At 35.9% G+C, this 24441-nt stretch overlaps 1 protein-coding gene across 5 annotated transcripts in view; it reads left to right on the top strand.

Annotated features, from left to right (window-relative positions):
• Positions 1–24441, top strand: part of PCDH17 (protocadherin 17) — a 92529-nt gene that overhangs the window by 18198 nt on the left and 49890 nt on the right. For 4 of the 5 annotated variants that reach the window (XM_069802612.1, XM_069802609.1, XM_069802610.1 and 1 more), the window contains exons 3-4: positions 11615–11673; positions 11822–11994. In XM_069802612.1, the coding sequence (XP_069658713.1) occupies positions 11615–11673; positions 11822–11994 (232 nt within the window). The remainder of the gene's footprint in view (positions 1–11614; positions 11674–11821; positions 11995–24441) is intronic. The other variant, XM_069802611.1, reaches the window with a different exon arrangement.

Below are 24441 nucleotides of genomic sequence, written 5' to 3'. Positions count from 1 at the left end.
ATAATTAAAATATATATGCATCCTCAGTTGTCGTTGCATGCATTCTACTTTGAAAAAAGTGCTCACGTGCTGGGTGAGCATCCTACTAATTAGATACAGAGGCAAATCCTTAATTTAATCCCTGTATTCTAACTAACCCCTCAGTCAAATATTAGCATTCATGTTCAGTCTCTCTATTCCTGGTGAAACTTGCAGCAGTGTCCTAGATGTTGACAAACCAACACTGGTTTGGAAAGGAAAGAAGACTTTTCCTAATCCTGGAATCTTTGCAGAGAACATTTCTTATGTGGATCTTCTTTATTTTAAAAGCAAAAATCTGATTTCAGAGTTTCCATATGGCAAGCTGTAATGAGAGGGGTAATCTAGAACATTTTTTTCCCAGGCTTTTAAGAATTTACAGGTCAAAGTCAGCCTTTAAATACCCGTGACTTTAGAGATGACCTGTAGCGATCACTAGATAAATGGGTGTTGTGTTCTAGATGAGGTGATCCTATCGAGAAAGATAACTATTTTTTTTGCTTGTTCTGAATCAACTTAATATAGAGTCCTGTATAAAGACATTGCAGTACGTTAACGTTGAAGTGATGGAGTTGTGGATGGATATACAAAGCCCTATAGCAGAAAGGCCTGATTTTTTTCTGTCCAAGCCTACTTGACCAATGCTACTATATTCATGGTGTATTTGATCAAACTTTCTGCTTTATGAGGCACCTCATCACAGACACATGACTGTTATGGCTTTAAAATATATTTAGGGACAGAACCTCTTGCTAAATTTGTGCAAGCCTAAATTATTTATCTTATGTCACAAATAATAAATCAACTCATCACCATTTTACAGTTGAAAATCTCCTTGCACAGGCATGTGAGGCTGTAAAGTTTGATGATCTACTATTCTGTCATAAATTCGGCTGTTATTTTGGCAGCATATTTAGTGGTGTGTCTTTTTCTAGTGCTAAGAGGAAATAATTATGCCAAGGTATTTGTGTGAATGTAGGGCTTTGTATCCTGTCACAAAATGTTCATAGAATAACTTGTTGGGGATTTTTAACAAAATGTTGAAAGAAAGAGTTGCATGACCTAAATAAGAAATTAGATGGAAAGTAATAATGTAAGTCTTAACATCTGTGATTTTCTTCCTAATTCCTAAGGAATTTAAGGGAATCATTGCTTTTCTGGGGAAGGATTTTAGGAAAAGAAAGGGGATAAGGTTGCAGGTTTAAAGGAAAGGAGGCGATCTAGATTTACCTCTGTTCTGACCATCACCTAGGAAGAAAGCTTCAGTGTTCCTCTTCATGCGTGTTTTCTGTGCAGGCCCTGTGGCTTCAGAACCAAGTCCTGCTTTATCTTTGTTGCTAATTTTTTTCACTCTGTAGGGAAGAAACATAGAATTGGAGTCTTGTGCCACATACAGTGTTTTCTGCCTAGCTAACCACCTTTCCCCGTCACTGCCATTACAAATCTGTTTAAATGCCATCCATAGAGAAGACCATATGCTGGGATAAAGGAATATTACATTTAAGAGTTTCTTCCCATTTTCTATCACTATTGTAATCTTCTTCCTGCTCCTTTGCAGCTTTCTTCAGCATACAACATATGTATCTGTGGGAATGTAGCGCACTATGTAAAGACTCGCTTATCCCATAATTGAAGTAAGCAGACTGATCCAAGGGCTATTGAAACCAATTTGAAAACATCCATTGATTTCAGCGGACCTCAGGTCATGGCTTGTGGGAGTTTTATTGTTGCCTTTAGTGAGAGTATGGGTTGGACAGAAGAAGGTAAACACAGTGGATAGATGTTAACACAAACTTAACAGATTTAAAATATCCAGTGTATCTGTTTCCCTTTACTAAATATTATGAGGACAAAACAGTTTGTCAGTGTTAAAAGGCCATAATTTGATCTCCTTCTCCCCCATATAGTACTGCAGTGTTTACAAGCTTTTATCTGTTCAGAAAACATTTGTGATATGTTGCTCTTAGAAACAGGAAAACAGCAGTGGTAAGAATAGGACAAATTCTACAACACTTACTGGCTTCACTGGGAATTCCTGCTGAGTAAGAGCTTTCAGATACAACTCAAAATTAAAAATAAAATGCCAGGAGCTCACAATTGCACTGTAGAATCTATGTGCATGAAAGAAAGAAAGAGAAGATAAGGTTTTCGTACAGAAAAAAGGGTTCTAAACACAAGGAGAGAAAAACGTTTTTGAAATCATAACAAATACTTTGATCATCTCCTTAAATTTCAAGGCGCTATTTTTTTAAGTTTCCCTCTAATTTTAATATCTTAATTTCTAGACTTCATATTTAACATGCAGATCGGAATGAAAAGTAAAAAAAAAAACACAAATGCTATCAAAGATACACTCCCAAATGTATTGTTGAGTTCATGGTATGATATTCTTCGAGTAAGCTGGATATCATGATAAGTGCAGATTTTGTTCTAGTTACCTAATTGTAGTTGAGTCTGTTGTGCAGTAAACATAATATCTGTTAGGAATACTAAGGTAGACTCAACATGGTGGGAGCCATAGATAAAAGGTGCATTAAAGCGTTTCAAATTCAATCATTAGGTTTCATTGCACCCATCTGCTACCAGAAAATATAATTGGCAACTTGATTCATTGACCTTTAACTGTCATTTTGGACCATGTTTTTTAAAATCCATATTTTCAAGTTAGACCTAGAGACTTAATTTGACAAGAGAATGCCCAGTACATTTTAATGCAATTACTTTTTTCTTTTTTCTTTTTTTTAAGCAAAAGATTTTTTTAATATAATCAGGTTTAATGGTCTGTTGTATATTCTGCTAATCCAGTCAAAGTAGTTATTTAATATTGAATGTGGTTAAAAGCAACTAATGTTCAACTTCATTAAGGCTTCTATTAAATAGAAGGCTTGCTGAACTTCTACTGTTTTTTTATGCACGAACTACTACCTCTTATTAATTATTTCCAGGGGTTTCTGTTACACTAGAATTATACTTACAAGCTTCAGTTCCACCAAGATTATACAGCAGAGTACAAGGGCTAAATAAGCATTGAAATTGTGGAGTGCTTCTTATTTTGTTCCTAAAGTGTGTTTTATCTCTTTTATATTCTGGAGCAGATATTGTCTTGTGCAGGGGGGGGTGGAGCGCATACATCTCTTAGCAGTTCTATATGTGTGGCACACAAGCAGACTTTTATAAAATAAGAGCGTTACTTAGAGCGAGCAGGAAACATAATGTGATAAATGAGGATGATTTAATGTTTTCTCAACAATGGTAAACAATTATACTGTTCTGTCATCTGAAGTTTATGTAATGGAAAAAAGTGATTACACGTGTTTCTTTACAAAACAGGATACAATTCCTGAAATATTTATGTAATATCGAGACAGATGCATGTAACCTAACCTTATAATCCCATTTCACAGCTTTCCCAAATACTGGGGAGCTCGATAAATAGGAAGCCGATTATATTGGCAGTATAACTCCATTAATAGGATTCGGATTTGCCTTATTGACAAGCCAGTACTGTTAATATGATCCAGTATATTAAATTGACAGGAAAACTGGAGCAATAGAATGTATCTGCAGCCTAATTGACAGGGAAGCTCTTTCAAAAGGTTCTTAATGTGGTTTTTATTGACAGAGTAGCTTCAGTAAGTACATATCATTGGTGAACAGTGTAAATATATTGGATGCAACTGTACTGGCAGATTCAGGTGAAGTAGTTATTGTTCTGTTTTCCCATACTTCCATCTTTACTTTGATAGAAGCCATATCAAGCTCTCTCATAAGATCTTCACAAATGCCTCTTAAAGCACCAGACTAACTGCACTGCTCACAGGCGTTTGACAAGTTGTGAATTATTTTAAATGTGTTCATCATTTTTAAATGAATAGAGGCAATACAGAGCAATGCAATAATGTGTCATGAATTTCATTATGTTTATTTATTGAGGCTGTGATAGTAGACGCAGAGCTATTGTACTTTCAGCTCGAGCTCTTTATGTGGTGTGATGTTTGGCACCTCTTCCTACATTCTGATCTTGCACCTCCTCCAAAAAGTAGTTCATCTTAAGAGCTCATATTACAATTATTTTTTCCTAGCCCCATTTGACAACTTTCCACGTTGTCTTCCCAGACGATGCTAACTTCATTAGGTGCTTATATTTCGTGTTTCTCCAGCGCAGAATAAAATGAGGCTCAGAAACCTGAAGCCATTCTGAAACAAACAGCAATTTGAGTTTCATCCAGAAAGATCTTCTTGATTCCCTTTCAGTAGAAGGAAGTTTTCAGTTCAGCTTCCACACTTTTTCCTAGTCCCATCTTTCTTACAGAGAGAAGGCTGCCTTTAAACACATATCCTGCATCTGCTCTGGCAGAGGAGCTGAAGGCTTTTGTTAAGGTGACTTCCCCGCCAATGAAGAGGAAACTTGCTCCTGAAAGGCTTCAATCTTTTACTTCATATCAAAAAATCAGATTAGGGTCGGCTCTCACCCCATCTTTTGAGTGTCTTTCGGGTCTACTTTTTTAGCAGGGTCACTTAAAAATATGTCTCTATAGTGACCTTTTTAGCTTCTTCAGTCTTCAGGCTTGGTGCAACCATCAGTGAGGTGAGAGGAAGCTTGACAGGGCCTTGCGACTTCTAATCCTTGCACTGTGATAAATCCCTACAGCCTAGGCTTCTGTCTTCTTTTGTGCCCTGTGCATTGCAGAGTAAACTCTTGCAAAAATTTAAGAAATAATTGTTTTCATTAAGCCAGTGGTACAAACACAACTGGAGTATCTGCAATACCTTAATATGAAAGCTTAAGCCATGAATCAAATAATTTTTTTTGGTGACTAATACAGTACTTACTAAGAGAAAATAGTACATGGACTAGGCCTTTATATGGGGAGAATCTGCATTCTTTCACTTACAGGAAAGGATGGTAGTCTCTGTCCCCAGAGTTGCACTTTTCAGAAGTCACTCTGTGCATTTGACTGAATGGCTCAGGACCTCTTTCCCGCACAGTTTTGCTTTTCTCATTGAACAGAAAGAGAAAACACAAGCCTCCAACACTCTTCGATACACAGTACAGCAGCCTGGAGAATGACATTGCCATGTACATCTGACTGGTTTTGTTGCCCTGTGTTTTTAATGTGCTTTTGAAGAATGTTGCTTATGTCAGAAATTCACATAAACACATTGTAGGTCTTTTAACACCAAAATACACATTTTGCAGCAAGTGTGAATCTTCCCAAATATGTACATGTCATATAAATTATGTCTCAAAAACATTTTCAAAAGAATGAGAGTGGAGAGCACATATTAGGACAAGATTTGTTAAAAAAACTTATTTAATTTTATCTTCCAGAAAGGTAGAATAACTTATTAGAAGTTTATGCCCAGCTTTTTTTTTTTTTTTTCCTATGGGGCTAATACATTTTCTTAATGAAGAAAGTCTTGTGAAATCAAAACCTACTACTTCAGGTTAAGTATATACGCTCACTGGCTGAGAAGTCTTTGTGAAAAATTGTACTATGTTGAACCCAATCTCTTCCTAACAAAATGAAGACAATTGTCTGCTCTTTCAAAACTAGATTTGGCAGAAAGCAATTCTTTTGTCTTCAAAAGTGATTGCCATTATATAAGATCTTTGTTTCATGGGTGTGAAACAAGGGTGAATACTTGGAATTAAACTTTTTAAGAAAAGACACAGAAGATGCTTGAGTTAGATAGATATTAAGTGGCAGTCTGATAAAGGGGAGATATGTTTCATTTCTTTTTCGCATTTAATGTTTAATTAAGAAGAAGTTAGAGTCAGCAAAGACATTTTGCTTTATTATAGTTCCAGGTATGAACACCTACATAAAATGGAATTGCATTGAATCATTTCTGAAAATGTGATACTTGTTCTTGTAATTCTGAGAAAAAATTATGAATATTCTAGTAGTCTAATATTCATAAATCTGATTAATGTCTAAGTCCTTTTTTTTTATATTTTAGAATACATCTTTCCCTAATATGACAATTATTTCTGGACATAATTTGTCAAGAATACTTAAATATTGCATTTCTTTCTCTCCCCCCTGCCTTTCTCTCTCTCATTTTCTCCATCTTTCTCTTTGTAGTCATGTTGATTTTAGGATTTCTGGGTTTTTTTAGGAGAGACACCTGTTGAATTGAAAACTTTGTCTTTTGTTTTTTCTCTGATTTTATTCAAACAGTATGGAATACACCAAAGATTGCTAGAAACCTTCAGAATTGTGGTATAACAACTATTTTGATTAAAAAGAAAAAAAAAAGGAAAATAGCTAGGAACCTCTAATTTTTAATAGACAGCCTGCTTTTTATAGGAATTCTTGAAAGTAGAAGCCTTGTGAAGTCCTCTATCATTGTCTTACTGAGCAGTAGTAGAATCCCTGAAATTAATATGGGGCTGTAATTTTAATCCTGACTGTTTTTGAAAAAATATGTATGTGTGCAGAGCCACAGTGCAATTCCTTTTTATTTATAAAAATATCAAAATATTTCAACAGAAGTAAACACATATACCTTGTGAACATGAACTTATGGGAAAAAAAAAAAGGAAGAAAGATTAATGTAGCCCATCGCTAAAAATATTCCCCATAATTCATTGTGTAATTCTTTGCCCAGGCTGGTTCAAACTGTTTCCAGTGATGAAGGTTTCGCTTTTTTTTTTTTTTTTTTCCTATGAAATTATTTAAGGTTAATAGATCCTATGTGGACTTTGTTTCTGATACTCTGTTCTTGGCCATAATTTTAAATTTTCCTTTCTCTAAATGAATCTTTTGGAAATCATAGTCATTCTAGAATTAATTAGTAGAACCTTAACAGTTGACTTTCAAACCTCTCAATGGTTTTATTTTGAATTTATAAAATTCAGTATCCCAAATTCATATGGTGTAGTTTATCTAGACCCCTGTGTGGTCTTAATATGCAAGCCCTAGCACGTGTAATAGAAAGAGTGGTTTTATAGACAGTTGACGATAGCACTTGAAAAATGTTCTACATGTTGTTCATGCAAACACTGGCCAGTAAATGATTCTTCAAGTCACATTACTAGGCTGTAGCAATTATATTGCCACATCTGAAACTCCATACCAGGAAAAGTATATTTTGCACAGGTTTAATTTGCTTTTTCTTTTACTTTCCTCCTCTTCAACTCCCCGATGAAAAAGGTAACATAATCAAACTGTAAGATATTTTCTAAAAGGTAGTAACCCTCTTTTTTAAATTTTGGTAGCCTTTGAAAGGTTTATGTGTGTTCTGATCTCTTTCAAAATGGCATTTTTTTTATGAGCTTCATCCTTCTGAGAAAGCTGTATTAAACGTCTGTACAGAAATCCTCAGGAATTTTTCTGCAACATCGCAGTAATGGCAGCGTTCCTAAAATTTCAAATTTACTCTAGGGTCACATATTAGGACAGGTAGATGGAAAAAAGTATTTTTAAAGGGCCATTGTAGCAACTGTGAAAAAGCATATCGGTTGAATAGTTTAACAGCATACTCTCACTGGAAATGAACTGGTTCCACTAATCTGTGAAAATGAGCGATAAAACCAGGACCTCTTCTCCAGGGGAGCTATGGACGGTTAGGCTGACATCACAGACTCTAATTCTCTGGTATCTAACCAGGGCAATGGATGGTTCTTCTTTTGCTTTAGTTTTAGAGACCATTTGTCCCAGTATGTTTTCTTCCTACTGAAGAACTAGTGTATTAGTAGTTGGTAACCTAGTTGATACTCCAGCCCTCAGCCTTGAATCACAGAGACAGAAAACATGTCTTTACTGTTTAACTCTGGTGACTTTTAGAGATGGATTGTTTCCGGGAGTTTTCTTAGGGGGGGCTAAGGGTGGAGCTCATTTTATTTGGTTCTTCAGGAGGCTAACGGTGCTGGCATTTGAGTAATTTTTGGTTATTTATCAGGAGATTGTAATTCCATGTAATTCACTTCTGATATGATGCATCTTACTTAGCTTTAGCTATTACACTGGACATCTTGCTTGTCATTTAGATTCCCCTATAGTTATTAGTGAAAGTAATTTCCAGTAGCAGTACATACGTAAAGCTAGGTGCCCCAAATAGGATGAAGTATCTTGTATGTCTCTAATGCTTATAGAGGGAGCTTAGCTGATTAGCTTAGAGGAGGTGACTAGCTTTTAGATGGTTATCTGCAGGTGAACTGAAACCTACCTTAAAACTGGAGGCAGAGAGGCATGTTGGTTCAGGTTTCCTAGAAAGGGCTGCATACCTGGAGAAGAACAAAGAGTTAATTTGCTGTTGACAGATTTTAAAGTAGCACTCATTTCTTAGAGTTACAGCTATGCAGTGTAAAGAGGTATGATTAATGCATGAGCTGAAATGTGTAATATGACTTCCATAGATGTTAAAGTGTAAAAATTTTAAGTATATGACCTCTCATTTCAACTGGGATTTTAAAAAAAAAGTGTTTAAGGGAGTTAGACATTCATACCTCTCTGTAATCCGTTGTGAAGTGGATGCTTACCTTTCTAAGATTCCTCTAAACTGCCTAGCCTTAAAATTAAATGTTTATTATCCCAATTTTTGTGTAGATATTATCATACATGAAGTAATTCTCTCTTTGCTGCCTGTATCTCGGAGTGCCCTGTTACAGCTCAACATGAGCTTCATACTTTCGTAGTTCATAGGAAAAGGTCTAATGCTTTTAGAGCAGAAGGAAAAGAATTCAACTCCAAGCTCTGTGGCTGTATATGGTTATCAAGTATTATTTACATTTGTTCTTTTGCAGCAATGAACTCACTGTAACATGGCACCCAACCGTTTGTATTGCTGCAAAATACAACATGAAGGAAATTGGTCCAATTATTATCGAGTTAAAGGTCATTAATGATTACCATAAATACAGAATTTCTCAGAAGCAGCTCCCATTTTTAGGATGGCAGCTAAGATGTAGTCATAACTTCTATTTTAAAATTTATATCTTGGCTAGTCCAGGGTGTGTGAAATGCTTTTTTTGCTATGAAAAAGCAGAAACAAAAAGTATGACAAGTTCTTACTGTGATCCAGCTTATAGATAAGTTCTTAGCGCCATCTTTAAGGAGGTGCTATAATTAATTCCAGGGCAAAAGTCCGACTTTTCTAATGGCAGAGAATTGATGAAAAGGCATTTCATAGCAGGCATTTTGCCTGACAATGACATGAAAAATGGAAATGTTGATTCTAGTAGCAGCTGTGTTTAGGAGGAGGCAGATGTCTTACATAAGTAAAAGCATAAGGTCAGTTTTCCTGGGCATCTATAGTTGAGATATTAGACCTAGAAAATAGACGAGTTCTGCAATTGTAATAGTTTATTTGGATTGAGAAGTCTTGGGCTCTGTGAGTGTCATAATGATTATATGTGTCTGTATATGAGGTAGATTTGCTGCACACAGAATTGATACTAGTTTAGAATTTGCAACAAGAAAAGAATAAATGGAAGAATTGAGGCTGCTTCCAAAATATGATGTGCTACATTTAAGAGATTACATACAAGAATGCTGAAGTATTTATCTTTACACCTCCATTTCTTCCTTTTATTTTGTTTTCAATATTTGTTTTCATAGCTTGGAACATGTTAAAAGTTAAGACAAGCTTTTATTCTAATTGCATGTATGAAACCCAGGATCTTGTGTGGTTTTAAGTGCAAAGCACTAAACCACCCCCTAATTGAAGTGGCCAGATTTTAAAAAGTTTAGATACCTGTAGCTGAAATCAGCTTCTGAAACGCTGACTTGGAAAAGCAGTGATACAAGACTGAGGCTGATGTCCCAGACCTTCACAATTCTCCTTCTGTAATATAGCATATTGTTTGCATTTCTTAGGCCATATTTAAGAACTTTCATAAGCCCATCTTTAATAATACTGCTGAAGAGCAAGTCTCTAGTTGGACATAAACATCCAGATTTCAAAATTATGTGCAATTTTGATATGATAAAAAATCATTCAGAATTGTAAGTATAGGCACTTTGTGCTATATTTTGAAAACAGACGAGTAAAAACTCATTCTATCGTACAGTTTATCACCAAAGAAAATTCACTGATAAAACATAAGATTATTTTTGTAATGACACATACAATGCTACGTATGCTACAGCTTAAATTAGAAACAGCTTCAAAATGTGAACACAATGAGTGTTATAATCCTAATTTTTGAACCAAAAGATTTAACTAGAAACAAAAAGAAAGTACAGCGTAAATTGACTTCATACATGCCGAACAGAAGAAAACTCTTTATGTTCCGTCCCTTCCGTAAATGACACAAGGTATTCATGGTATATAAGCACATCTATTTCACATGTACCTTGAGGGTGGCACGGTGGCTACCTATGTCCTGTTGCAAATAGCCATGACCGTTAAATTTCACGTATAACTTCATGCATCTTTTCCAAGCTCCACTATTCCAACAATAGAAGAAGCAGCAGCAAATATTTCTAATTACCCCTACCTATAAACCCAAAACAAAGCTAAAAATATAGACCAGGGAGCGGCAGGCAAAACCAAATATCTAAGAGACCAGTCACTTGCGTAAACACTTGTTGTGCGACATTAAACGTTACCTTGGGCCTTCTGCTCCATTAATTGAGCTCTGCCTGCGTTACTGATACTGATACGCTAGACGCCGTTGCAAAACTCATAGCTGCTGCGAAGTGTAGTGGTGTGATATAAAGTGATGCAGAAAACAGTAGAAGCTCTGTCGCTAGGTCAGCTGCAAGAAGAAGTGACGTGTGTGAATGTACAGTATATGGAGTTTTGTGAAAGATGCAGTCTCTCTTTCTCCCAAAGAACTTCAGCTGATGATACAAGGGGAATTCAGTTCCCTTTGGCAGGACTCCATGTTGGTCTGGATGCTGTAAATACTTCTGCTTCTACAGTTACTTAGCTCATGCTGCTAAAAATATACTCATGACAGACTTAATGAAAGTATCTTCTTTTAAAAAGTACTTGTCTACAACAGTCATTTAATGTTCCTGTTTGCATGTGTGGTTCTCATTATTCTGACATAGCTATTAATACTGATGAAAATTAAAGAGAGAAAATCCAAATATTTTCATACTTGCACCTTTCCAGTAGCATTTAAAAACCCCACAGCTAATCAGCCATAAATTTTCTTGATTTTTTTCTTTATTTTTTTTCAATTCAAGAGTTATATAGCAATATATGAAATTGTATTACAGAAGTAAGGGCTTCAGAATCCCAGTAGATGATGTAATTATGATTAAAAATTAGTATTATTGAATAATTCACTTTTGTAATATGCAAAAGTAATTTTTTCTCTCATTTTCAATAACCATCAGTCTTAATATCTAACTAATGAAAAAACATAAACAGTGTCATCTGTCAGGTTACTAACAGAGAATGCCACTTATTGGAGCCTCATTGTTTACTTTAGCAGGTAATTTGTGGACCGGAATCATTTAATTGTTCTGAGCACATAATTACATGCCAGCATTTTCCAATTTAATTAAAATGTACAAATCTGAAGATTAAGGGAATTTTTGAATTATTAATCATTTCTCCTCTAGGAAATCTTGTTGCTCTGCAGGAGATTTGTCCAGTGTACAACTATACGTATTTTTTTCCTTCTCTTTCACAGACAGACAATTTTCCCGCAGAGCCCAATTACATGGGCAGCAGGCAGCAGTTTGTTCAAAGGTAAGGCCTATTAAATAACTTTCTCGGCTTCCCCATTTGCATTCTTGTCAAAATTGCTTTGCCAGAGAGTACAATTCAACTTAGAACAAGTAAATACAACTCTCTCTCTTTTTCTTTTTTTTCTTTTTTTTTTTAATATGTATTTCAGTAGCTCCACGTTCAAGGATCCAGAAAGAGCCAGCTTGAGGGACAGCGGGCATGGGGACAGTGATCAGGCTGACAGTGACCAAGACACTAACAAAGGCTCCTGCTGTGACATGTCTGTTAGGGAGGCACTCAAGATGAAAACTACTTCAACTAAAAGCCAGCCACTTGAACAAGGTGAGTGAAGCCTCCAATGCTTACAAAAGTGTCGAGCTTAAGCCGTCATTATAAACCTATTAGTATTGCAGTTGCGATTTATCAGGGTGGAATAGCCCACTGATAATACTATCAGAGAAAACAGTAAATCTCGTAGCTAGCCCAGAGCAAAGAACGCTCAGTGTCTTTCAGAACAAACATGAAATGAAACCGCAAGTATCCAAAGTAGATTTAAAAAAAAAAAAAAACACAGAAAAAAATTAGTTCTTATCTAAAATGATTAGAATATACTTTATCACCACTGGCATTGCCTGTGATATATTACATACAGTCCTTCTGCCAAAGCGTGATTTGGAAATTCGAACTAGAAGCGACTACAACAGATAAAAGAACACAAGTCATTTACATTCCTCATGTAGTTTGGAGAAGAGGAAAAGAAAAGAGGCTTGGGATAACAGACAAGAGTAAAATGGATCAGAAGATGTTTTCATTTCATGGATGTATTTTCCTATTTGTAATGTTGATTTCACAATTAATAGTAGCGTGAGAAGTGTCAAATAATAACATAATCTGATTTTCAGTATAATTTCATTCACATCCTGTGGAGGTACCAAAGATGAGTGTCTGTGAAACAGCTAAAATGACTTATATCAGGACAATGACAGTGCTTTCTGCAAGCATTCATTCTGACAAACAAGCATGTTTATTTCCTCATACTCTGCATCTAATTCATTTTTTTTCCAGATGTGTTTTATCTAATTATGAGGTCTTTTATTTCAGACACTCTTTTAAAAGCATCAGACAGACTGAGTACTCCAGCATTGTGTGTGTTTGTGTTTTGCTTCTAGGCTGTAAGCAATAAGGAGTGCACCACTGAATTATTTTAAAATGTGTTGTACGTTTGCTATTATTTCAGTTTGTTGTGGGGAAGATGATTCAGTGTTAAAGACATTTAAAACATTGTTAAATAAGCCAGCCTAAATAAGAAGCTATATTTATAATTAAGCAGAAATACATTAAAAGATTTTTGTTAATTGTTGATTAATTGGACTTAGGGTTTTTGCTCTTAGCCTAGTCTGATCTGTAGTACTGTCATCAGAAAATACATGTTCAACTTCATTTTTCTGATTATGTTGAGACTGCAATATAATTTTTGCTGTGTAGAATATTTAGAATGCTGCAGTGTAATTTATTCTGTATATATTTGAAGGTTGACCTCATATATGACCTTATTTTCCAAGTAATAAATGCCAGAAAGATTATTTTTTCCTGACCTTTTGCCACAGCAACTCTCTGCTTATAATTGGACATTGATCTGTATAAAGATGCAGTACTGGACTTTTTTTTTTTTTAAGAAGCTGTTTGAGTGTGTGTCTAATTTTTTCAGTTTTGTGTAAGAAAAAGACAATATCTCTGGATTTCTATCTATCAAGTACAGCCAAGAAAGACTTCTAAAATTTTAAAAGTTTCATTAGGAAAATTATTTACTACTCAAATTAAAAATGTGTGTTTTTTTAGAAAAGGACTGTATGGCCAGAGTTCATAATATTGCAGTTTGTCCAGCAACATCAAGCTCCATACTGGTCAAAATATAAAAACTCTAATAAGCAGATTAAGCCAACCGTTCCTGTTGCTTATTTTCGTTGTAATGCAAAGAATTATATGGAGGTTTGCACTTGTCATTATATCTAGATGAGGGACCCTATTCATCAAGAAACATCTTATTCCAGTGGCTCATATGAATTCCTCACATTCTTATTAAACATATATTGAACTGTGACTGTTAAGTACTGTCAGCCACTGAACTGCAGCAGTGGGTATTTATGTGAATTTTCTTACTGAGAAAAGAAAAAAAAAAAGAATGAGGATAGAGAGAGATAAAGTACTTTTTTTTCTTTTTCTTTTCTTTTTTCCCCCCAAATATAATTACAGATGGTAATGATAGCCATTTGTTTACTTGTACGAACTCTTCCGTCTCAAGTGTTCTGTAATAAAATCATTGGCATATTATGAAAACTGAACCTGCGGCGAGCACCTTATGGGGTTACAGATCATCGCAGTAACAAATGTGGTGCAACGTGGTGTTCCCAATGAAATCAATGATCGCTTTTAGTCCAAAGTAACTTTTCTGTTGGAGAGAAGATAAACAAAATTGCTTTCTCTACTCATAAGCCAAGTTGAAGGAGGGTGAGAAATACGATATATGTGATTAGGATAGAAAAAGGATTGCATTTTCTTTAGAGAAAAATTGTTTTCTGGGAAAAGGAGATGGGCAGCTTGCTAGAAACAATTGTCTACGGCAGAGCCTGAAGCAGTATCAGAGGTTGTGGTTCTGTCATCATTCTGGGTTGTGCGCAGGGATGGGAATTCACTATTTCGTAGCAAAGTTTCAGGCTTGAGTATTGTTGTTTAAAGATATTTAAAATAGTTTAACTTCTGCTTTTAGAACAGTGCTAATTATTAGATTTTCTGGCATTTTTGAAAAATGAGCAGGATTAACTGTGAATTCAGTATCTTGACTTGAGATTCCTAATTTTAAAAAGAGTTAAGTTTGAGTTTGACATCCTCTGTATGTAATTCCAAACACTATTGTCACGGGTCCAGTTCTACCCGTGGCAGTAATAAGAATGCTAGTGGTACCAGTAGTTTAACTACAGTTTTGAGCAGCTCCAGCCTACACAGCTTGAAAACTAAATGGTCATATTGAGACAAAAATTGTGTCAGTAGCACTACAGCAATTGTGCTTCTATCAGTAATAGAGAAGTAAGAAATTATATGAAAAAATAATTTTTGTAGACAAAACATCTGGTTTCAGCATGGGATTGGAGGCAATCAACCTTATTTTATGATTTGCATTAAAATAGTAAAAACAGTGGATGGTAAAGCCTCAGTAAGTTTACTATTAAAATACTTGATTTCAAGGAAAATATCTCCAGATAGCAAGTTGTGTCTGGTGGTGATTGTAAGCATTCACACAAGTGGGAAAGATAATACAAATTAGATATAATTATGAAATGCTTATGAAAGCTCTACGCTTGGCCTTAATAGAAAAAAAGGGGAAAAAAAGCCCAGCCCTATAAAACTTATCGGGACAGTAAGTCTTGTGTTAAAATAAGCATGTCCCGTTTTAGTTATCTCAACCATATATTCTCTTGCTGTGAATTCCCGGCCACTTTCTGCATAAAAATATCTAGCTGTCTCTTAAGCTTACTTATGCATCTGAATCAGCTGTCTTACTAAGCAGCTTGTTCCATATGCCTGCTACTCTTTCGGCAGAATGGTTTTAGATAGATTTGTTTTGTTTACCTCTCTTTTTTCACTTCTGCTGCTGAGACTTTAAACCCTGTCACTAGTTTGGACAGTTTGAGATCGCCCTACTTAGAAGACTTACAAGAATTAATAATTTTGAATACATCTGTCAAGTTACCTGTTTATTTCACCTGAAGCAGCATATATTATTCACATTTTATATATAAATAACAGAATAATCATTTTGTTTAGTATGGTTTAAGCGTAACAGCAATAATCTGTATTTCTTGAAGAGATACCCAAAACTGAAAATTATATCGTAAACCATAAATGATATCTGCAAGGAAGCAGTACAACAGCAAGATGTACATTTTATACTTTTCTTAGCGAATCCTGGATAAGTTTACCTTCTAATCAGTAAAACAATAGAGGTATGGACATTTCTGTAGTTACTCATAAATCATTGTCGTTGTTAGATTTTCCAGGAATTTTTCCTTCCTTTTTCTTTTGGTTTTTGCTGTCTGTGTTTTCTTGCTTTAACATAAATCTACATTTTCATGTCATTGTCAAAAATATCAAAGGGATTAAGTATCTCCAAATTCGGTAGCTTTGTGTTGAGTTTTGCTTTATCACTGTGCATTGCATCTTTCTTTCAACACGTGCCCTTCCCGTTCACACCTGCATCCCACAGAGGGGGCATTTCTGCATGTGCTCTTGCCTCGTGAACAGTAGCACGGATCCTGAGAATAAACGAAAAGTGGAGGCACCTCCTTGGAGGAAGGGTAAAAGAAAACTTTTCTTTAGCATTGGTGTCAGAGACTCCTCTAAGGACCTGTATTGCTCACCAGGCTTCTCTGTAAAACAGCACCTTTTTAATCTGGGATATAGATGGCTAGAATAAAAGGACTGTAATGTATCCTCAGGAAAAAAAAAAAAAAAAAGAGATATGAGATATAACTTAAAAATATAATACTTCCTTCTTCATCGTCACAACAAAACTACATTTGCACCACAGCTGATGCAGTCCTGCATGCAACAGTCTTAGGAATAAAAGCTATATTGGTGTTACAGAACCTCTATGAATACTGTTAATTCTTGAGTTTGTCCACCTAACACATTCACAGAAAGAGTCTGTAGTAACATCTACATTTACATTCTCAATTTCTAAACAAGAATGATCCCCGAAATCGAGTATCCTCCATTATCCATCTCCAGCAGAGCAGAAACTATCAGAATTTTTTACGAAGATTTTTTCTGAACTATCTATTGATTTTCTTGCCATAATCTTGCTTGAGCCTGTAGGATAATTAAAATCCGTTCTGTTTAACTGACTGAGAATCAGTCTAGACTGATAAGTGCAGAAAGTTCATCAAGCAAATTTCTGCTGTCTGACATCATCACCAACGCTTTCCATGCCATTGGGGATGATGTGTTCTTTTATGAGTACATCAGCTTAATGAGATAATGGAAAAAGAATATTGGGAAGAAATATTTCTTTTCAAAGTTCTCAGAGCTGGTGATGGCCTCCACTGAGAAACTGATGGAGGCTGGGAGTCCCCCCAGAGCTGACACAACCTGTGAAATATTTTGTTCAACATTGCTTCCTCCCGTAGGTTTTTTCCCCTGGACAGAATATCTCCTAGCACATTCTCTCTGTGCCCAGAATGTGACTAGCTGTCAGACCGCACTACTTGTTCTGACGCCACCTAAGAGTCTTTCTGTCCAGGACTATCGTCCCTTCCAACTCGCTTACCCCTAACACGGTCAGGTAAGATGCTAACTTGCTGTTGTATGTCAGGACTTGCATGCAATAATCATTCTTCACTTTCACCTGATTAATTGATATCCAGGCAAGCTACAAGAGTAACTTAACTGTATTGGGAGTCTATTTCCTTTTCTTACTATGACTTGGTAGTATCTGTTTCTAGAACTGCAAATTCTGGAAATGGTTAGGTGAAGCCCACACAAAATGAGATTTATTTTTTCCCCTTTCATTTGTGCTTTTCCGTGTATTTTTCTCTCTCCTTTTTTTTGTTCCTGTGCTTTATGCAAGCAGACATGTGATCCTAGATGAAGACTAACATAGGTCAAAGACTAACTTATCTATTCTGTAACTGCTTCTGATTGACCAAATTTGTTATCAACACCCTGGAGATATTTGATTTTGGCCTCATTCCAATAGTGGGATTTTTAATTTAAGACTAAAAATGTATGTGGAACTACAGGCTTTTAAGAAGAATAAGGCCATATTTAGACTTGTTCAATGTCCACTCCAGTGTGTCTAACAAGTTCATTATGACATTTAAGCCACTGCCAGTACTTCCTTGCTACTTTTCTGCTGTGAGTACCCTGTTCAGCGAAACAGTACTTCTAAATTTCAGAAAATTAGCAGCATTATTATTGGTGTCATCCTTCTTATGAAGTCCTTGTTGAATGGTAATATTGAAACTTCTATTGATATTAAACTTTTAAATTAATATATTTCATTTTTAGTCAGAGAAGTTCTCATAAAAGTTTTAAATGTTCTAAGTGCCTTGATCTCAAACACTCATTTAAAGATGATCTAGGTAACACTTTTGCAAGACTTCCTCCTTACCTAGGCTGAGCAAGGCTATGCAAATGTTCTGTAATGCCCTTTTGCGAGAGATCAGAATAATATTCTCCCTTTGAACCTAAGTTAATGAACTAGAGAGAGGAATACAGGTCAGTTGTCTTTGCTGTACAGATGATTGTCATAACCTTTCTCATGTTAATACCCAGTAATCCATAACATATCTGTTGCTGTATTATGTCTTGAGCAAATTATATGATGGATTTGGGCAAAATAAAGACAAAACTCTTGTATCTACCAACTTTTATTTACTCAGAGCATTAAAGATTTCTTTTTTCCCTCTGTGGCAGTTACGTTGAACATTTTTCTGGTTTTAAGTTTTATTTTTAGACCATCTACTAGTCTACGAGTCACTTTAGGTTCCTTTTTTACATTTCAGTTATTTCAATACCGAATCGAGATTCGTGAGTGACACTGGGTGACATCAGGTTGAACGATAATCAGGTGTGCTTCAAAGCAGAGTCCAGTTTGTTTCGTGCTTCATCGTTAGAGATGAGAGCGTTCCCAGGCATAGCTTCCCTCTGCAGTGGGCTCTTCTCCTAAGTATACGGGCAGCTTTGCATTTTGGGGAAGGCTATCCAGGTGAGGAAGGAGAAGTTTGAAGAAGCAGGTGTTTGTCCTAAAAGAAGTCAGAAAAGGAAGTGAAGTGAAATCCTAATAAAAAAGGGATGGATTAGCTTAATACCTCGCCTACTTACTTATCTGCCTTCATTGATACAAAATAGAAAAGCAGTGCAAACATTCTGGCAACTGAAGTGACAGTGAATACACTTTGCATCAGAGTATTTTAGCCTATTATTGTGCCTGTTATTGCCTAGTATCCTGCTTTTCAACTGGAGTTGAGCTCTGCCAAACCAGGTTTTTAACCAGGTGCACGTTTCAGCATCTGGCAGATTATTATCATCATGTGTCTAGTAGCAATGAAGTTTTGTGAATAGCATATCCCACATTTAATTAATGTATTTAGCTACAAATTAGGGGGGAAATTTCTATAACTGACTTTCAAAACATGCAGAAAGAACTTTCTGCATCTGTACACATGCAAAACATGTCACCGTGGGGGATCATGGCCATTCAGCACAGCTTCATCTATGCACCATTTGGTGCATTATGCTACATTTTTCAGGTAATTTCATTTCTCACCTCCATTATTTCTACTTATTTTATAATTACAAATTAATTTAGCTGTTGAAAATTTTCTATATTTTTGCCCTATATTTTGTTTTCATTGGAAGCTTCACCACCAAATTGATTAAGATATATCATTGCTAACACCTTAAAAGATTGAGGCTGTACCAATAAAAGCATTAATAAATTTTAGAGGTTTTTTTGATAAGCTTATTTGCAAATTAATGCATAACATGCACTTTAAGATCACAAGTCTGTTACCATAAGTCTCATGTCTGAGACGTGAGTGCAAATTCCGACATTTGGGTGCTGTAGGTGTTGGTGCTTATTTCTTCAGGCTTTGCTTTAGAGGCAGCAAAGCAGAATATCCCTCCCCTGTCACTAGTGGAAATCTCATTACTTCCTTTCTGTACTCTCTGTTTTGACACCGCCTTTCCCGGGGCTGAGCACAGTCATTGTACTGCAGTTTGTTCTTGGAAGGCTTAGAATCCATAAGTTATCTTTTTGCTTTATTCCCACTAGAAGAGCAAGAGAAGGATTTGCAGTTCTCAGTAAGATGAGGCCCTTCTATGTCAAAATCATTATCTTCCGCTAACATTTATTCTTTTCAGATTCTTTCTATAAATTGAAAGAAAAGTGGGGGCATAGAAAGATCAACAACTTTTGAAACAAGGAAATCAGAAAATAGATAGTTTTCATTGTTTCAGGCTTTATGCATTTCCCTGGGTGGTAAATGGATGTTCTCTGCCTGTGCTTACTTTTGTTAATGAAAATTTTAGGGCATATATTCATATATTGGATGGAAACTTAATATCATGGAAACGATTATAATGGGACTAGAGAGTTTACTCCTGCCTCTTAGTCTGTGTCTGAAAACATCCTTGTATGGTGCATTTACAATTTTCTTTTAATTAAGCTTACATAGAATTCTAGTTTAAAAAACATACACATATGAAAGCCTGTGTGTTTATTCAGTTATATAAAGGAGACAAAATAAATACAACATCTCTCTTTCTCATTTTAATTCAACATTGTATGATTGTATCTCCTCTTACTGAGTCAGCAGAAATACAGATATGACAAACAAGGGTATTAGTCAAGTTTTGATACAATCCCATTGTAGCCAATTCTTGTTACCAAAAGGAAGGAATATTCTGCAGATGGAGTTACTGTAAAGCTAATGTGTATTAGCTGGAAACATGAACTTGGACTGTAGTTATCAATAGTTTTATGTTCAGCTGGGGAGGACATAACAGAAGTGTCTTAAATAAGAGGCAGGAGTTAATTATTCCATTCAGCAATGCTTCAGTTGGAGTAATACCAATTGTATTTTGTTCTCCTGGAACAAAGAGTATCTCCTATTTTCTGTACACAGAAATCCAGTCTGTCCTTTTCCTGGCCCTTTTTCTGTGTATATACTACTTTCCTCCTATGCCCTGGTTTCCAGAGGGAGAAAAGTGGCATAATTTAATTTGGGCCAGAGTTGCAGCACACTCTAATTAGTGACACAGCCGCTGTACTCAGTTTGTAGGGATATTTTTAAGGAAGATCTGGACAAATTCAAAATCAACAAAGAGATAGAATAACAGCAGAAAATAGAGGCTTACAAAACATGGCCTGTGGGTGAAGTTTAAAAGAAATGTTTGTTTAGAATCTGTGTTTGTTTAAATGAACAAAGTCTGGGGGGAAACAATAGAAGTCTTTGTGTATATAAAAAGTAGTTATAAATAGGATGGCGATTGCTTTTTCTTTCCTTTTCTTTTTGTTTAATTTGCTGGGCTGGCTATTTAGGTTACCTGTGAGGGAGAACTTTCTTATAAAGATAGCTAGGCACTGAAGCAGGCTACCCCTGTAAGTTAAAGAATCCCCCTTCCTGGCAGTTTTTAAAACAGGTTAAATGCATATTTGTCAGCAGCAACCTAGATTTATTTTAACCTACCCAGGGCCAGAGGATCCACTCTAGCCCTGCTTTTCATGATGTAGTAATTAAATGTGAGCATGCGATATACTGCCTAGTCCTGAGTAAAACATACAGAAAGGGAACTTTTGCACTGAGCCGTTCTGGAGCCTTTTGCCTGCGAACATCTTTCGTGGGAAGAACTCACCATGCTAGAGGATTGCAGGGAACGTGGATCATGTAGTGCTTCACAACAAGAATCCCTGACATAATATAATAGTATTTAGCATTTAACATGGACTTTGCTCAGAGGCAGAGCTGCAGCATGATTAACTAATTACTGCTCAGTGAAACTTTGTCTGCTCTCTGTGCCTCAGTGCTAATACGCATGCCGTGTATCAGCCTCCACGCACCTACTGCCCATCCTGATTTCCAGAATGGCAGAACAGCTGGTTTCCATTCCCTGCTGCTGCTTTCTCCTATTCCAGCTGCCGCACTCAAATAACCTCCCTTCCCCAAGTGGGCTTCATATGGTTTGAAAGGGACTTAATGTACCTCAGTGCATAGGGAACTTTTGATGCATATTTCATCATGTTTCAGTTCTTTCTACAGGGAACACTGCATGTATAACAGATGTTCCCTGACTACTACCCTTTCCTGAAGGTGACATGCCCTTTTTTTGTGTTTCATCTCTAATGTATATGGAGCTGGTAGTGCCTGCGTGGTACTAAAAAATACTGCTCCATGGCTGCCCCTGTGCTGCATGCCAAGCTATATTTAATTCCATCTGCTCCCCTCTGCAGCATGAAATGGAGAGGAGCATATGCCCAGTATAAGCAAGTCATACTGTGGCACAGAAAAAAACCTTTTATTTAAGATCAGTAAATGTATTTTTAAAATTTATGACCATGTTCTTCCAGCTTTTTATACATAAACAGTCTCATATAAATCAGTGGGGATGTTCATATGACTACACATCAAAAATCCTTCATATTTTATTATTTCTTCTAATATTATCAAGACTGTATATGTATATGTAGCGCGTGTGTGTTTATATATGTACATATGCATATGCATAAGTACAGAAATGAGACTTCATTAACTGATGTCCCTGAAAATTTGATTGTAATCTATATAAATCTGTATCTTAACAGTATGGAAAATGTAAAGTTTTAATACATTTTATGGTTTGTTTTTTTAAACTGCAAGTATGAGAACAATTCACAAATTTGTTTACATAAAACATCATAAAGCTTGTTTTGGGAAAGTATAATAATACTGAGGCAAAAGCTGTCAATCTAAAATATACAGTTGAAAAACAGTATTTAAAAAATGAAGCTCTTTATATATAGTTAACGTATAGTACTGTACATATAAAGTACATATATATGTATATGTGTATATATATAACATTATATATATAACAATATAATTGCAGTGTCTGCTTAAATATTATAGGGATGTGCACCTTGGATTTTTAGAGAGTAGTCTATCAACTTGACTGTTTCTCAGAGTTTTGAATTAAATTCTTCATACAGAATTTTATTATGATGTGACCCAATTTTTCCTTGAACAGATGAATGTAGTTCTTACATTAAAAAAGGCCATTTAGGTTGCATATTGGACATGATCTCTAGGCAGTTACACAGTCCAAACAACCTTCCAGGCTCTGAGTCAAACATACAAAGAACAACAGAAACACAAGTGTAACTGTGTCTGTTCCGATACTGTGAAGAGACTTCTGCAGCACATCTGTAATCTGCGTGGCCTAGGGAAGCGTATATTGTATTTGTGTGCACTGCTGAATATGAATACTCCTACACTTCACGTATGTGATTAGTTTTAGCATGTGGTATTTCTTTTCTTCTTTACCAGTTTGATTCAAAGTGAGGATCCTGTCCTTTACCCCTATGGTATTTTGGTGTTGTAAGCAAAGTTCACATAAAGACAATGTAGGTCTATATGTTTACCCCAAATTACTTCTAATTTAAAGAAGAAATAACTTCTTTTTTCTTTTTTTTTTTTTTTTCCCCTGGAGGTATATAAGGTTCATACTGCACCTTTATAATAACTTCAGAAAGCACCAGCTTCACATCTCTTTCGTAGGAATATTTTACTTACAGTAGAAATTTTGCACATGTAATGTGGGAAATCATATTACGTGGCCCTAAAAATATGTCATACTTGCATGGCTACTCCTAAAAAAGACCAATATTTTTCTCTATGAAAAAGCTGCAAAATAGTCTATGAAATCAATTTCTGTCAAATTGTCAGCCTGATTTCTTTTATAGAATTAGTATTTGCCCACAGGAAAATAATTTCAAAAAAAGGGCAAATTAAAACATTTTGACTAAAATATTTATAAGATTTGTGTCTGCTATAAAACACAGAAAGTTGAATGTGACCCTGAGTTATGTCAGGTACCACTTTCTTTTCCCTCTTTCCTCAATGCAAAGTTTTATGACCCCAAAATACCTGGCTGGTACCCAGGTAGGAATACCTGGGTGCATAGGAAAGGCAGGTGGTTTTGAGGGAAAGTGCATTGAGTAGGGAGGAATGGAGAAAGAAAACGACATTGAACACTAGAGCCACTGCTGCGAGGGAAGCTTTAAACCCAGCTTAACTTGCCAATGTGCTGTGGCTGCTTTTTGCTTCTCAAGAATACCATAGAGTAGCCAGAGCACACTACTGAATTGGATCATAAAAATTAAAATAAAATCATGTAAAGTTGGTAGTGCTTATCCTTAAATCACTGGAAGTACCATATAATAGCATAAAATAATTTTTCTTTGGCATTCAGGCTTATAATAAACAAATTAGGTGTCATGGTTTAACCCCAGCCAGCAACTAAGCACCACGCAGCCGCTCACTCACTCCCCACCCACCCAGTGGGATGGGGGAGAAAATCAGGACAAGAAGTAAAACTCCTGGGTTGAGATAAGAATGATTTAATGGAACAGAAAAGAAGAAACTAATAATGATAATGATAACACTAATGAAATGACAACAGTAGTAATAAAAGGATTGAAATGTACAAATGATGCGCAGGGCAATTGCTCACCACCCGCCGACCGACACCCAGCCAGTCCCCGAGCGGCGAATCCCTGCCCCCCCACTTCCCAGTTCCTAAACTAGATGGGACGTCACATGGTATGGAATACACTGTTGGCCAGTTTGGGTCAGGTGCCCTGGCTGGGCATGAGAAGCTGAAAAATCCTTGACTGTAGTCTAAACACTACTGAGCAACAACTGAAAACATCAGTGTTATCAACATTCTTCACATACTGAACTCAAAACATAGCACTGTACCAGCTACTAGGAAGACAGTTAACTACATCCCAGCTGAAACCAGGACATAAGGACATTCTCAAAACATATATTTAGATGGAATTACACTGGAAAGTTCACATAGTATTATATGATAAAATATATTACAGCTTGCAACTGTCCCCAAAGCAAGCACTATGATATTAACTCAGAACACTTGTATTTAACATTTATTACAATTTTCAAACAATAAAAAACAAATAATAAAAATGTAAATTTTTAACAGAAGTATCAAAAACTTTGAAGCATGTAGTAA

This window comes from Haliaeetus albicilla, chromosome 15 (assembly GCF_947461875.1).
Source record: "Haliaeetus albicilla chromosome 15, bHalAlb1.1, whole genome shotgun sequence".
Taxonomy (NCBI): Eukaryota; Metazoa; Chordata; class Aves; order Accipitriformes; family Accipitridae; genus Haliaeetus; species Haliaeetus albicilla.
This window is presented reverse-complemented; position numbering and strand designations above follow the sequence as displayed.